The 14,161-nt window shown below is 36.2% G+C and overlaps 1 protein-coding gene across 1 annotated transcript in view; it reads right to left on the reverse strand.

The window, feature by feature from the left end:
* The window catches only part of Hfm1 (helicase for meiosis 1), an 81,133-nt gene that overhangs the window by 12,390 nt on the left and 54,582 nt on the right, over positions 1-14,161 (reverse strand). Inside the window, exons 29-32 of the mRNA XM_090334176.1 lie at positions 13,362-13,508; positions 4,043-4,123; positions 3,711-3,826; positions 1,642-1,721 (exon numbers count right to left, since the gene is read on the reverse strand). Of these exons, the coding sequence (XP_090190302.1) occupies positions 1,642-1,721; positions 3,711-3,826; positions 4,043-4,123; positions 13,362-13,508 (424 nt within the window). The remainder of the gene's footprint in view (positions 1-1,641; positions 1,722-3,710; positions 3,827-4,042; positions 4,124-13,361; positions 13,509-14,161) is intronic.

A 14,161-nucleotide genomic window follows, 5' to 3' on the forward strand; every position in this document is an offset into this window, starting at 1 on the left:
CTCATCCTCCATGGTCATAAAGGAAATGCAAATAAAAACAACCCTAACATACCACCTTACCCCAATTAGAACGACCAATATTCTGAACTCAGACAATGACAAATGCTGACAGGGATGTGGAGAAAGAGGAACACTACTGCACTGCTAGTGGGAATGTAAACTAGTACAACCACTCTGGAAGGCAATTTGGAAGTTTCTCAAAAAACTAAAAATAGACCTTCCCTGTGACCCAGCCATACCACTCCTATGCATCTACCCTGAGCATATATAACCCAGAAGATGATAAGGACACTTGCGCAACCATGTTCATTTCTGCACTGTTCACAATAGCCAAGTGATGGAAACAACCCAGATGCCTCACTACAGATGAATGGATACAAAAAGTGTGGTACATATATACAATGGAATTCTACATAGCCACCAGACAAGATAAAATAATGGCATTCACTGGTAAGTGGATGAAACTAGAGCAAATCATATTGAGTGAAATAAGTCAAGACCAAAAGAACAAAAGGCGCATGGTCTCCTTGATATGTGGATATTAGATTCAAACAGTACAAGAGTGATGACTCAATATTCAAGTACTCAAGGTCACTGACATGATCTTGGAGATATAAATACCTATGTAGACATAAAAATCTGTGATGAGTACTCAAGGTTATTGACATGATCTTGGAGATATAAATACCTACATAGACATAAAAATCCATGATGGGATATATACTCTATAGACATAATGTTACATAGCTCAATATGTATCTATGACATACAAACTCTCAGCTTAATTTTAATTATGTTCTAAATTATGTTCCCTTCTTGAATACTTGTTTAACATGACATTTGAAATATGATGTAAAAATCTGTTAAAATCTTTTAATAAAAATATATATTACTATTTCTGTTTTTAGTTAAGATTAAAACTGAGCCCCTTAGAAGTAATGCTGGCATTTAGTATTCTGATTAGTAATTTCTTACTCTGTACTAGTTAATTAATTAACTGTCCTTCATGTATTGCAACACACTTACCTGGATGATTCTAGGAATCATGACATGAGAAAAGAACAATATACTGTCACCAAGGTCTTCTGCTTACTAACTAGAAATAAGAGGTTCATTTCATTTATCAATAAAATGAGATGAAGATGCTTTGTGAACAAAGTGGCTGTTAAAGTAAAAAAGAGATAATATACAAAAATAAAACTCGCAAATTATGAATTATTTTATAAATCTAATAAATATGGAATGAGTACTTGCATAAAGTTTGTACTTTGCATATCAACATGGTGTCCCTTTCTAAAACCTGATGTATTTCTGACACCTAGTTTAGAAGGCAGTGAATCTGACATGATGACACAGAATAAATAGTTTCCTAGGAAAAACATGGTTCAGTGAATGTTCAAATATTCTATAACTGTAGAGTTCTAAACAAATGTATGGAACAAAAGATGATTCAACTTTTGTGTGTATATGTGTATATATGTCCATGTAAATAACATAGTTGCTTCACCATGGAACTCAATGATTAGCATGATTTTCTGTGAGTAGCCAAATGACCACCTTCTCCTGAAAAAGGGGTTATATAAAGGAACGAATAATTTAAAATGAGTATTTTAAACTTAGATATTAACATTCGATTTGTACCTTGATCTATTGGGTATGGAAGGTTTTGGAGTAAAACCAAACTCTTTAAGATCCACACTTTGAGATTTATTCATCTGTAGCTATTAATGAAAAAAATGACAAGTTTATTTTTAATTTCAAATTAATCAAATTAATCATTTCAAATTAACTTTAACAACTTAGCCAAACAGCAACATTCCTGCTGGTACAGGCCCAGAAATCAATGAAATTAGGGGAAATTCAGGATAGTTTTCAACTCAAATTTTCCTCTCAAGCCTTTCTCAGGTTTTGGCAATCTTCATAGTTCTTTACAAGGCCTTATTTTCTCACTCCGTACATTCTAATGAAAGATCTATTTAGTCCCATGGCTTCAATGGTCATCTATATATGACTATCAAATTCATATTTCTAGGGGCCGGGAGTTTGGCCTAGTGCTTGCCTAGCATGCACGAAGACCTGGGTTTGATTCCTCGGTACCACATACATAGAAAAAAGCTGGAAGGGGTGCTGTGGCTCAAGTGGGAGAGCATTAGCCTTGAGAAAAGTCCAAGGACAGTGTTCAGGCCCTGAGTTCAAGCCCCATGACTGGAAAAAAAATTCATATTTCTAACTCATCACTCTGTCTTACATCCAACTGCCTGAAGGATGTTTTTTACGTATAAATCTTGGTTTCTGAGTCCTCTTAGTTTTTTAGTGTGGGGTATTGAACTTGGGTACTCTTGCATGCAAGGCAGGTGCTCTTTCACTATGCTACATCCTCAGCCTTAAATTCATTATGTCCTAAGTTGAATTTATTCTTTCTCATTCTTCAAATTTGTTTTTCTTTTGGTGTTCCTGCCATATACATGCCCAGCTTTTCTTCCTGTTGTTCAAGCCAGAAATCTGGGCATACTTTTTTGACTGTTCCTCCTACCTCACTCCCTATAAAACTAAAATAACAAAGATGTTTGATCATATTACCTCTGAACAATCTCTTAAACATACTATCTCTATTGCTACTGCCATTGTGCTAGATAACACCTATCAATTATTGAAAAAATTAAAAACGAGTTAATGAGTCCTTATGCTTCTATTTTTTTAACCTCTATGCTCTTCTCCACCTTGCAGCCAGAGTGATCTTTATAAAATATAATTCTGGTCATGTCACTCAATACTTCGAGCAAAAATTTATATCCCTAAAATAGCAAAAAGGTCTGCATGACCAAGCGCCTACTTGTGTCACATGATTTTTCCCTCTCCTCTTCTTTCTGCCTCCCTCCTCCCCTAATACATATTTTGCATCTTGCCTGGAATATTATATCACTCTCACTACTGTTGTGGTACTCTATCCCTATGGCGCCTGACTTATCCTTTGGGTTTCAATCACATCTATTAAGAATCCTTTCCTGCTCCATAAAACGTGTATGGAGTACACATCTTATTTAACTTAACTCTTATACTTCTGTCATAGAAGTATAAATAAGGCTTATTTTATTGAGTCCTTCATTCAACTATTAATTCTTTTTTATCATTATATCTTAACAACTTGCAATATCCTTGTTGCTCAGTGAATATGGAATGAGAAAAGGAGAACAGAAAGAAAAAGAAGGGAAGGAAGAAAAATTTATGTTCATAAAAATTAATCGCTCAGACGCAGTGGTAATCATTACAAACCTCATGTCCCTTCCCATTTCTCAACATTCCATTTAAGGCATGTGACAGAATCTTTATTCTTCTGAGAACCCTCGAAAAGGATTTTTTAGGATGTGATAGTTTAGGCTCAATATAAATTTGCTACTGACTAGCTTATTATCAACCAGTGGAAACTCATTCCTTTATTGCTGAAAGGAAGGCTTGTGCTCAAAACCCATCTAGATGCGAGAATCCAAATCAACTTCACAATTTCCATCTCAGTTCAGGACAGATGAAGGAAAGAAGGGCAAAAAATGAAGTAGATTGGTGAAATGGCTAAGGTTGTAGAGTACTTGCTTAGTACAGGGTTCAAACCCCAGTACAATATACTGCAAATATCTACCTAACTGATACACAGAACAAGTGATATTTACTTTCATTTAAAGGTAAAACCAAAGAAAAATGATACTAAAATTAACCTTGAGACGTTTACATGGAGGAAGAGGTGAAATAGCATTCCTGTTCCTTAAATCAGATAAATATGAAGAAATTGATGACTCTTTAACTTCTGACTTCTGTGCAACTCCAATTTTACCTATAAAATTTTAGATTGTTTAACTTTAGTCATTATTCAGTATAAAGCCAATCTGATTTCAATTTTAATCTTTACTTTTTGCATTTTTCCCCCTAAGGAAGAAAATTATTGAAGAGTTGTAAGTTGGATAATATAATATCATAATAACTAGGGAAACTGGAAGGCCAAGGACATTCAATTTTAATGTGGGAAAGACCATTGTTCTAGAGAACTCACAGCAGTCATGTCCACACGTATGTTTATTTTTGCAGTGATGATTGCATTCTCTGTTGCCAGGCTTTTTGCAGGGAGTCATTCCTAAATTAAATAGGAAACACAAACCAATGTGATATTAAATCTATTTTTTGAACTAATATGTCATTTTTCCTAATCTGTTTCCTCTCATGTAGGACAATAGGATTATGATATTTATACTTCCCCAAATGTTAACTATATACAATTTTAAAATACTACTCTTTTCATTTTTACAAGTATATATTAATTGTATAAAGGAGTTTCATTGTATGATAGTTCCTTTATTTATTGAATTTTAAATGGACTGTTTTTATGCTGGTCCTGGGCCTTGAACTCAGGACCTGGGCACTATCCCTGGGTTTGTTGTTGGTGGTTTTTTTTTTGTTTTTGTTTTTGTTTTTTGGGGTTTATTTTGGCCAGTCCTGACGCTTGAACTCAGGGCCTCAACAGCATCCTTGGGCTTTCCTCAAGGTTAGAGCTCTACCACTTGAACCACAACAAGCTGTTTCTATGGATGTGGTACTGAGGAACTGAATCCAGGTCTTCATGCATGCTAGGCAAGCACTCTATTACTAGGCCAAACTCCCAGCCCCTGTTGGGTTTTTTGTTTTTGTTTAGGTTTGCTCAAGCTAGCAGTCTACATTTGAGTCACAGCTCTACTTTTAGCTTTTTGGTGCTTAATTAGGGATAAGAGTCTCATGGACTTTGCTACCCAGGTTGGTTTTGAATCTGATCCTCAGATCTTAGACTCATGAGTAGCAAAGATTAAAGGGATGAGTAACCAGCACCTGGCTTATGTAGCCCTTTTCTTGATCTTACTTCCAACTAACAAAATTGAGCTATTGTGATCCTCTGCTAGGAGAATCCTAGATGTGCACTAATTATTACAAATGATTCCCTGAAGTTCTGTTGCTTTCGTTTTAGTTTAGCCATATCCACCATAAGTATCCTAAAAGTTCATTCAATATTTTAGACATAAAGATAAATACAAGAAAATACCCCATCCACTTGTCCCCCAAAGATGCCTCCTTTTTCAAGCCCTCTGATCCTCCTCCTAATGCAATGGGACCATCTCATAGCTGTCATCCTGAAAATTTCTTTGTTTAGCTCCTTAGCTGAGTCCCCTGAACCTACTTCTTTCCTCATTGGCTATCTCATTTTACTGAAGCAACTACCTGAAAACAAGCCCAGAGTTCAAGCCCCATGACCGACCACCACCACCACCACCAACAACGAAAGTTAAAATGTTCAGGTGGATCACTACAGAAACTAAGAAACAACAAAGAAAATCTGCTAGGGAGTGGGGGTTCACACCTGTCATCTTAGCTACTCACGAGGCTGAGATATAAGGATCTCAGGGTTGGCCTTCCTGCTAGCCCAGACAGGAAATTGGTTCCTGAGATTCTTATTAACCACTAACATGCTGAAAGCGGATATGTGGCTCAAGTGGTGAGTGCTAGCCTTGAGCAGAAAAGCTGAGAGAGAACATGCATGCCAAGTTCAAGTCCCAGGACTATTGCACACACAAAAATTCAAACAATGACTCTACTGTATGTTGTATGTATGAAAGGTTTTAGTTTATAAAAAGCCATGTTGTATGTATGAAAGGTTTTAGTTTATAAAAAGCCATCTACTATCATAAAGAAGTTACTTCAAGTAAATGCTTGCACATAATGAGGTATAACTTGCATTGTCAATTTGACACTCACTTTTATTATTAGGAAATGAATATATTATCTATGTACACAGCTGAACAGGTGTCCTTATCATATCTTGGGTTATGATGTTCAGGACAGATGCCCAGGAGTGGTATGGCGGGATTGCAGGGAAGGTCAATTTTCAGTTCTTTAAAAAACCTCCACACCGCTTTCCTGAGTGGCTGAATTTGTTTACATTCCCACCAGCATCCACAACCCTTCCAGCATCTGTCATTGTCTGAGTTCAGAATCTTGGCCATTCTTGTTGGGGTAAGGTGGTATCTAGGGTTATTTTTATTTGCATTTCTTTTATGACCATGGATGACGAACATTTTCTCATATGCTTTTCTGCCATTTTAACCTCTTCTTTTGATAAGTCTCTCTTTAGTTCCCTTGCCCATTTAGTGAATTGTTTGTTGGGTTTGGGGGGAATTAGTTTCTTGAGTTCCCTGTAGATACTGGATATTAAGCATTTGTCAGATGTATTGTTGGTAAATATTTTTTCCCAGTTGGTTGGCTGTCTCTCTACTTTAGTGGCTATGCTTTTATCTGTGCAGAAACTTTTTATTTTTAGGTAGTCCCACTTGTTGAGTCTCTCTCCAATCTTCTGTGACCCTGGGAACTCTGTTCAAGAAGTTTTTGCCTGTGCCTATGAGTTCCAGTGTCTTTCCTACTCTATTGTGTAGCAGTTTCAAGGTTTCCAGTCTGACATTGAGGTCTTTGATCCATTTTGAGTTAATGCTTGTGCGTGGCGAAAGGCTAGGGTCAATTTTTAGCTTTCTGCATGTGGCTGCCCAGTTTTGCCAGCACCAATAATTGAATAGGCTGTGTTTGTTCCATTGCATATCTTTGGCTCCTTTGTTGAATACAAGTTGACTACAGATCTGTGGTTCTATTTCTAGATCTTCTATTCTGTCCACTGATCTTCTGGTCTGTTTTTGTGCCAATACCATGCTGTTTTTGTTATTATGGCTCTATAGTAGAGTTTGAATCTGGTATTGTAATATCACCTGCATTGCTCTTTTTGCCTAGAATCACTTTGGCTATTCTAGGTCTTTTCTTGAACCTTTGGATTGTATCTTCTATTTCAGTAAAGAATGTCTTTGGGATTTTGATGGGGATTGCATTGAATTTGTATATCAATTTTGGCAGTATGGCCATTTTCACTATATTGGTTCTCCCTACCCATGAGCATGAGATTTCTTTCCATTTCCTGGTGTCCTCTTTAATTTCTTTTATTAGGCTTTTATAGTTTTCATTAAATAATTCCTTTACATTCTTGGTTAAGTTAATTCCTAAGTTTTTTATTCTTTTGGGGGCTATTGCAAATGGGATCATTTTCTTGATTTGGTCTTCTGGTTGTGTATTGTTGGCGTACAAGAAGGCTACTGACTTTTTTATTTTTTGGCCAGTCCAGGGCTTGAGCTCAGGGCCTGAACACTGTCCTTGGGCTTTCCTTAAGGCTAGTGTTCTACCCTGAGCCACCGCACCACTTCTGGCTTTTTCTATGTATGTGGTACCAAGGAATCAAACCTGGGTCTTTGTGCATGCTAGACAGGCACTCTACCAGTAGGCCAAACTCCCGGCCCAAGGCTACTGACTTGCAGGTTAATTTTGTATCCTGCCACTTTGCTAAAGTGGTTTATTAATTCGAAGAGTTTGGGAGTGGAGCTTGTTGGGTCACTTAAGTAGAGGATCATGTCATCTGAGAATAGGGATAGTTTAATTTCTTCTTTCCCTATGTGGATCCCTTTGATGTCCTTTTCTTGCCTTATTGCTCTGGCTAAGGGCTCCAGCACTATATTGAAGAGAAGTGGAGAGAGTGGACATCCCTGTCTAGTTCCTGATTTTAAGGTAAATGGTTCCAGTCTTTCACCATTTAGTATAATACTGGCTGTAGGTTTGTCATATAGATGACTTTAAATATTTTAAGGAATGTACCTCTTATTCCTATTTTTTCTAGTGCTTTCAACATGAATGGATGTTGTATTTTGTCAAATGCCTTCTCCGCATCCAGAGAAATTATCATATGATTCTTATCCTTAGCTCTACTGATATGATGTATTACATTGATTGATTTGCGAATGTTAAACCAGCCTTGCATCTGTGGGGTGAAGCCTCCTTGATCGTAGTGTGTAATTTTTAAAATTTGTTTCTGGATTCTGTGGGCTAGTATTTTACTGAGGAGCTTTGCATCTGTGTCCATTAGAGAGATAGATTTGTAATTTTCTTTTTTTGTTGGGTCTTTCCCTGGTTTGGGGATGAGTGTAATATTAGCTTCATAAAATGAGTTTGGTATTGCTCCTTCTGTTTCTATTTCTCGGAAAAGTTTCAAGAGTAAAGCTGTTACTACGTCTTTAAACATATTGTAGAATTCTGCAGTAAAACCATCTGGACCTGGGCTCTTTTTGGTTGGCATTTCCCTGATTGCTTCTGCAATTTCATTGTATGAAATTGGTTTGTTCAATTTGTTTACCTCATCATTTTTCAATGTAGATAGCCTATATTTATTTAAGAAGTCATCCATTTCTTCTAGATTTTCTTGTTTTTTTTTTTTTGAATATATGCCCTGGTAGTAGCACTTATTCATAATGGACTGCATTTCTTGGATATTGGTTGTGATTGTTCCCGTGGGGTCTCTAATCTTGTTTATTTGAGTCTCCTCTCTCCTTTTTTTGATTAATCTTGCTAGGGGTCTGTCAATTTTGTTGACTCTTTCAAAGAACCAACTTTTTGATTTATTAATTTTATGTACAGTGGATCTTATTTCAATCTCTGATATTTCTGATTTTATTTTTGTTATTTCTGTCATTCTCATTGTTTTAGAATTAACTTCTTGTTGCTCCTCTAGGTGCTTCAGTTTCTTCTTTAGGTTATTTACATGCTCTTCTTCTGTGTTTTTAATATGGGCTCCTAGTGTGATAGATTTGCCCCTCAGAACTGCCTTTGCTGTGTCCCATAAGTTCCTTTGTGAGGTATCTTGATTGTCATTACATTCAAGAAAGTTTTGAATTTGTTCTTTGATCTGATCTGTCACCCAGGAGTTATTCAGAAGTGTGTTGTTCAGCTTCCAAGTGTTTTATGTTTTTTAACTTTTACTGTGTTGTTCAGAACTAGCCTGACTCCACTCAGATAGAATGCATGGGATTATATCAGTCCTCTTGTATCTGCTTAAGTTTTCTATATGAACTATTACATGATCTATTTTGGAGTATGTTCCATGTGCTGCTGAGAAAAATGTCTAAAGTTTCGCCTTTGGATGGAAGACTGTGTGTATATCTGTTAAGTCCAGCTGGGCTATGGTGTCATTTAAGTTGATGATGTCTTTGCTTATGTTTTGTTGAGCCGACCTCAAAATACCCTTTTTTAATTTGTTCTTTTTAGAACACTTGAGAGTCAGATATTAGGCTCTTTGATTTCCCCCTCTTTCTCTTATATCTTCGGTTCCCTCTACTTTTTGCCTTTAGACTGTACTTTTATTAAAATGGCCCTGACGTAGAGGTTCTCTTGTTTGTTTCTGATTGCAGATTTTACTTTCCTGTCTTTGCTCTTGTTCTTTGAAAGAACACGGTATTAAGTTCTATTTTATGAGAGAAATTTAATCTTTACAGTAGTTTCTATAAAATTATTTAATGTTTTCTATTAAATTTTGTTACATTCTTGCATTATCCTGTCTTCAAATATATGGGCATTTTCGATTGTTTGCCAATGAGGTACTTTTATTATATCTCAGTTTTAGTGAGAAAACTAATTCTTACAGATGTTAAGTACATGCTCTGAACTATCTGATTAGTAAATAGTAAATTAAAAATTCTAATTCTTATAGGATAATCCTAGATAATGCTCTTTCAAACATTCTGTTTCTCTAGTTATACTAACTTGTTTGGTTTTTCCCTAGAAGATTAACTTAATTTATTTAGAAAAGAAATCTATTATTTGGGGAATAGGAAGACCAAGAAGGAAATGCTTTCAATATGTCCCTTTTTTTCCACAGTTAACTCTGTCTTAGTCTAAGCCTTCTAAAAAGATATATTTTTAAACACTGCTCCAAGATGGTAGATGATGACTACATATACACATTTTCTTCCACTGGTGAAAACTAACAGATCAGGAAATCTGTTTGCAAAAATTTTAAGGCAGAATTGGCAAGTTGTTCAGAAATGACAACGGCATACTATTTTGTTTTTGTTGAAAACAGTACTTAGAATGTGTCTGCTCTCCACATGTTAGAATGATTGAATTTGTCTTACAAACTAATACAAACCTTATTAAGACTTTGTTAATTATAAAATAAACATCTCAGAATCCAACCAAGCCTGAATCATTAAATATATTTTATCATACTCATACTTCATATTATCATAATCTAAAATGCACATGGTTTCATAACTTTGCCATATATATTTATATGTTCTAAAGCACTCAGTTCCAATATTTCAAGTAAAGCAAATTTGTTAATGATCTCAACTAGAATTGTACTGAACTATATTATCTGAACCAAATACAAGACAGTCTTGAAAGTAATGATTTTCATAATTACATTGATTGGAAAGTGACAATAGAAACCAAACTTTAAATGTCTGAGTTTTGACCTCTTACTAGGTCAGTGCTGTATGCTGCTCTACCCTCTTGCAATGCAGGCAGTGGCTGTGAGCCACAGCTCCATCTGCCCCGTGACTGTGTGAGTTAACAACTAGACAGTATGGGTGCTGAGTTGCTAACCTATGGTGCTGAGTAGATTTAGTATAGTAAACACATTTTCTGCTTACAGTATTTTCAAATGGATGAGTTTATCAAGATATGAACTCACAAGACAAGAAGTATTGGTATCAGTTTGTGTAACTTAATAGCATGGTCTGACAAGAGATCAAAACAACTTTAATTTGTATTGTTTAGTTTAAAAAAACGCTCAAATTTTGTGGCTCATTCCTAGTAGGGTAAATCATTGGACTCCTCAACAGTTCATGCATGTTATGTTTAAAGATCTACTCATCTATCTTTGGGGACCTGTGAATTTTCTGAAAGGAATTAAGTTATACAATCTGATGTATATAAATTTTTTTATGTGTGAGTCATGGGGCTTGATCTCAACCTGAGCTTTGTCCCTGAGCTCTTCAGCTCAAGGCTACCACCCTACTTTTGAGCCAAGCCCTGCTTCCCATTTTCTAGGAGATAACTGGAGATAAGAGTCTCAGGTCCTTTTGTGCCCCGGCTAACTTTGAACCTTGTTCCTCCTGAGTAGCTAGGATTACAGGTGTAAGCCACCGCGCCAGCTCTAAATTCTTAAGATTTAGAATATTCATGCAGGTATTTATGTACAAATGTGTGTATTATAATAAAATATTACCTGTCTGATAAGACACATCCTCGGTCTACTTTCTACTAAATATGTGGAGAACCTCTGCCCTTATAAAAAACCCATGCTAAGTAGAAAGTATAGTAGACATCCAAGCTTTCACAGCAGCTTCAATAACAGAAACAATTCAAGCTATTTTACACAAAGACCTGATATTGGGCAGAAAAAAATATGTGAATACATGTATCTCACAGAATCTAAAGCACTAATGCAGCTACTCTTTCCTGTAGATTAGAAGAAGTGGAAAGCCATCAAGATCTCAATCCTGACATGCTTAACTCTGCTTCACTCTACCTCTACTTTCCTTTTCTATTTTCTTCATAGTCCATCTGTCTGTGATTCTGTTTATAATAAAAGAGGACCATCTGAAATTACAGTTCTGAGTTCATACGGTCCTACTGCAGTTCTAGCCCCAAATTGTCTTGGCTTGAACTCAGGGCCTCCTACTTGCTAGGAATATATTCTACTGCTGAACTATGATTCCAATCCCTTTTTGAACTTGTTGTTTTGAAACAGAATCTTACCTTTTTCCTGAATCATGAATCGTGATTAACTGTTTTAAGATCTGAGACTTAGCATAAATGATATATGCATGCCACAAATACAAGCTTCTTCAGGTGAAATAGAGTCTCATAAATTTTGCCTGTGCTGTCCTAGAACTAAGATTCTTCTGATTTCAGCCTTCCAAAGTATCTTGGATTACAGGCATGAGACACAAATGCCAACTGCAAATTATTTTTCTTTTTTTTTATTTTCCAAGACTAGAACTTTAACTCAGTACCTGATATTTTTCACTAATTGACTAGTACTCTACCAAGGGAACCATGTCTTCAGTTCCTTAAATTCATTTTCTTGCTTGCTTGCTTGCTTGCTCTTGTGTCCTCCCCCACCCCGCCCCCCTCACCAGCCCTAGGGCTTGGACAATTTCAAGGCTAGTGCTCTACCATGAGAGCCACAGCACCACTTCCTGCTTTTTCTGTGAATGTGGTACTAAGGAGTTGAACCCACGGCTTCGTGCATGCTAGGCAAGCACTCTACCACTAGGAAACACTCCTGGCCCCTAAATTCATCCTCCCTTCCTTCCTTTCTTTCTTTTTGCCACTCTTGGGGCTTGAACTCAGGGCCTAGACACTGTACTTGAGCACTTTTTGGTTCAAGACTAGTGCTCTGTCACTTGAGCCACAGCAACACTTCCGGCTTTTCTGTGTATGTGGCACCATGGAATCGAACACAGGGATTCATGTATGCATAGAAAAAGAATTGCTCTACCATAGAATATGTACATGTTGATCTTTATAAATACTACTAAGCTTTATAAGTACTATTACTTCCAAAGTAGCTGTATCAATTTACAATCTTACTAAAATTAATAATTGTGATTATATAATATCTATCAATAGTTGTTATTCTGGTTGCATAGTTATATTTCATTATAGGTTAAATTTTACTGCTTCACTGTCTAACATATACAGAAAATGTTGATATGATACTTGAGATTTGCTTTATTTTTTTTTTTATAATTTTATTTTATTTATTTATTTTTTGCCAGTCCTGGGCTTGAGCTCAGGGCCTGAGCACTGTCCTTGGATTTTCTCAAGGCTAGAGCTCTACCACTTGAGCCTCAGCACCACTTCCGGCTTTTTTTCTATATGTGGTACTGAGGAATCGAACCCGAGTCTTCATGCATGCTAGGCAAGCACTTTAACCACTAGGCCAAACTCCCGGCCCCCGAGATTTGCTTTAAAAGATGAATGGGGGAAATGGAAGCAAAGTTTGAGTAAAATAACTTTATCCATGAATTGATCACTGTTTATGTTAGTCAATCAGTATCTAACTGTTCATTATATACCTCTGTATGTCTTTAAAATTCCCTACCTGATAACAGCTATTAGAATGAAGTAGATATGGAGAAGGGAAAATGTATATAAAATAATTAACTACTTTCTTATATAAATACCTTTTCAAATAGAGAAATATTAACTATAAGAAACTTTCTACCATGTACCAACATACTATTAATGTGTGAAACTTAAATATCTAATTTCAGACTATCCATAATTGAGTGAAGCAATATTTATAGCAATACTCTTCCATGGCCTTATTAATATTTTAATATAAAACATGAATTATAGAAATTAATAGAGATATTGTCTATGGCCATACCACTCTGAACGCGCCTGATCTCGGAAGCTAAGCAGGGTTGGGCCTGGTTAGTATTTGGATAGGAGAAATTAGTAGAGATATTTACCTTTATAAGATCCAGTTACAGCAGATCTATCTGGATGTTCAGAATGGGAAATATCTGCTTCTGATTTTCTCTGCATAATTCCTTGACTTCCAAAGCTCTTGGGTCCTAAGTAAAAGACTGTAAACTTCTGCTGAATATCAAGTCCAACTAGAAAGCAAAAAAGTATATAAATGCTCAAGATAAAAAATGTCATATATGAAGCCATATATGAGGGCTTTCCTTTTCTTTTTCCTTCCTTCTTTTCTTCCTTCCTTCCTTCTTTCCTTCCTTCCTTCCTTCCTTCCTTCCCTCCCTCCCTCCCTTCCTCCTCTCCCTTCCTCCCTCCTTCCCTTTTTCTCTCTCTCTCTTTCATTTTGTGTCAGTCCTAGGGCTTGAATTCAGGGCCTAGGTACTATTCCTGAGATTTTTTGCTCAAGGTTAGTGCTCAAGCCACAGCTTTATTTCCAGCTTTTTGCTGGTTAATTGGAAATAAAGAGTCCCAGAGACTTTCCTGTCTGGGCTGGGTTCAAACCATGATGCTCAGATCTCAGCCTCTTGAGTAGATAGCATTACAGGCATAAGCCACCAGCTCTTGGCCATTTCTTTCTTTTTATATCTCTTATATTATTTGAACTCTAGGGATAAAATTCCAGGAAATAAAAACATTCTTAAAAGCAGAAAAATGTTTAATAAAAGTGAATATATTGATTTTCATAAATTTTTCTATAACAATTGCAATTTAACCATATTGAAAATGTCTATAACTGAACAAGTCTAATTTAAACTATGTTATCCTGATCCATGTTCTATTTTCCACATCT

The sequence above is a fragment of the Megascapheus bottae genome, chromosome 6 (genome assembly GCF_031878675.1).
Source record: "Megascapheus bottae isolate mThoBot1 chromosome 6, mThoBot2.hap1, whole genome shotgun sequence".
NCBI lineage: Eukaryota > Metazoa > Chordata > Mammalia > Rodentia > Geomyidae > Megascapheus > Megascapheus bottae.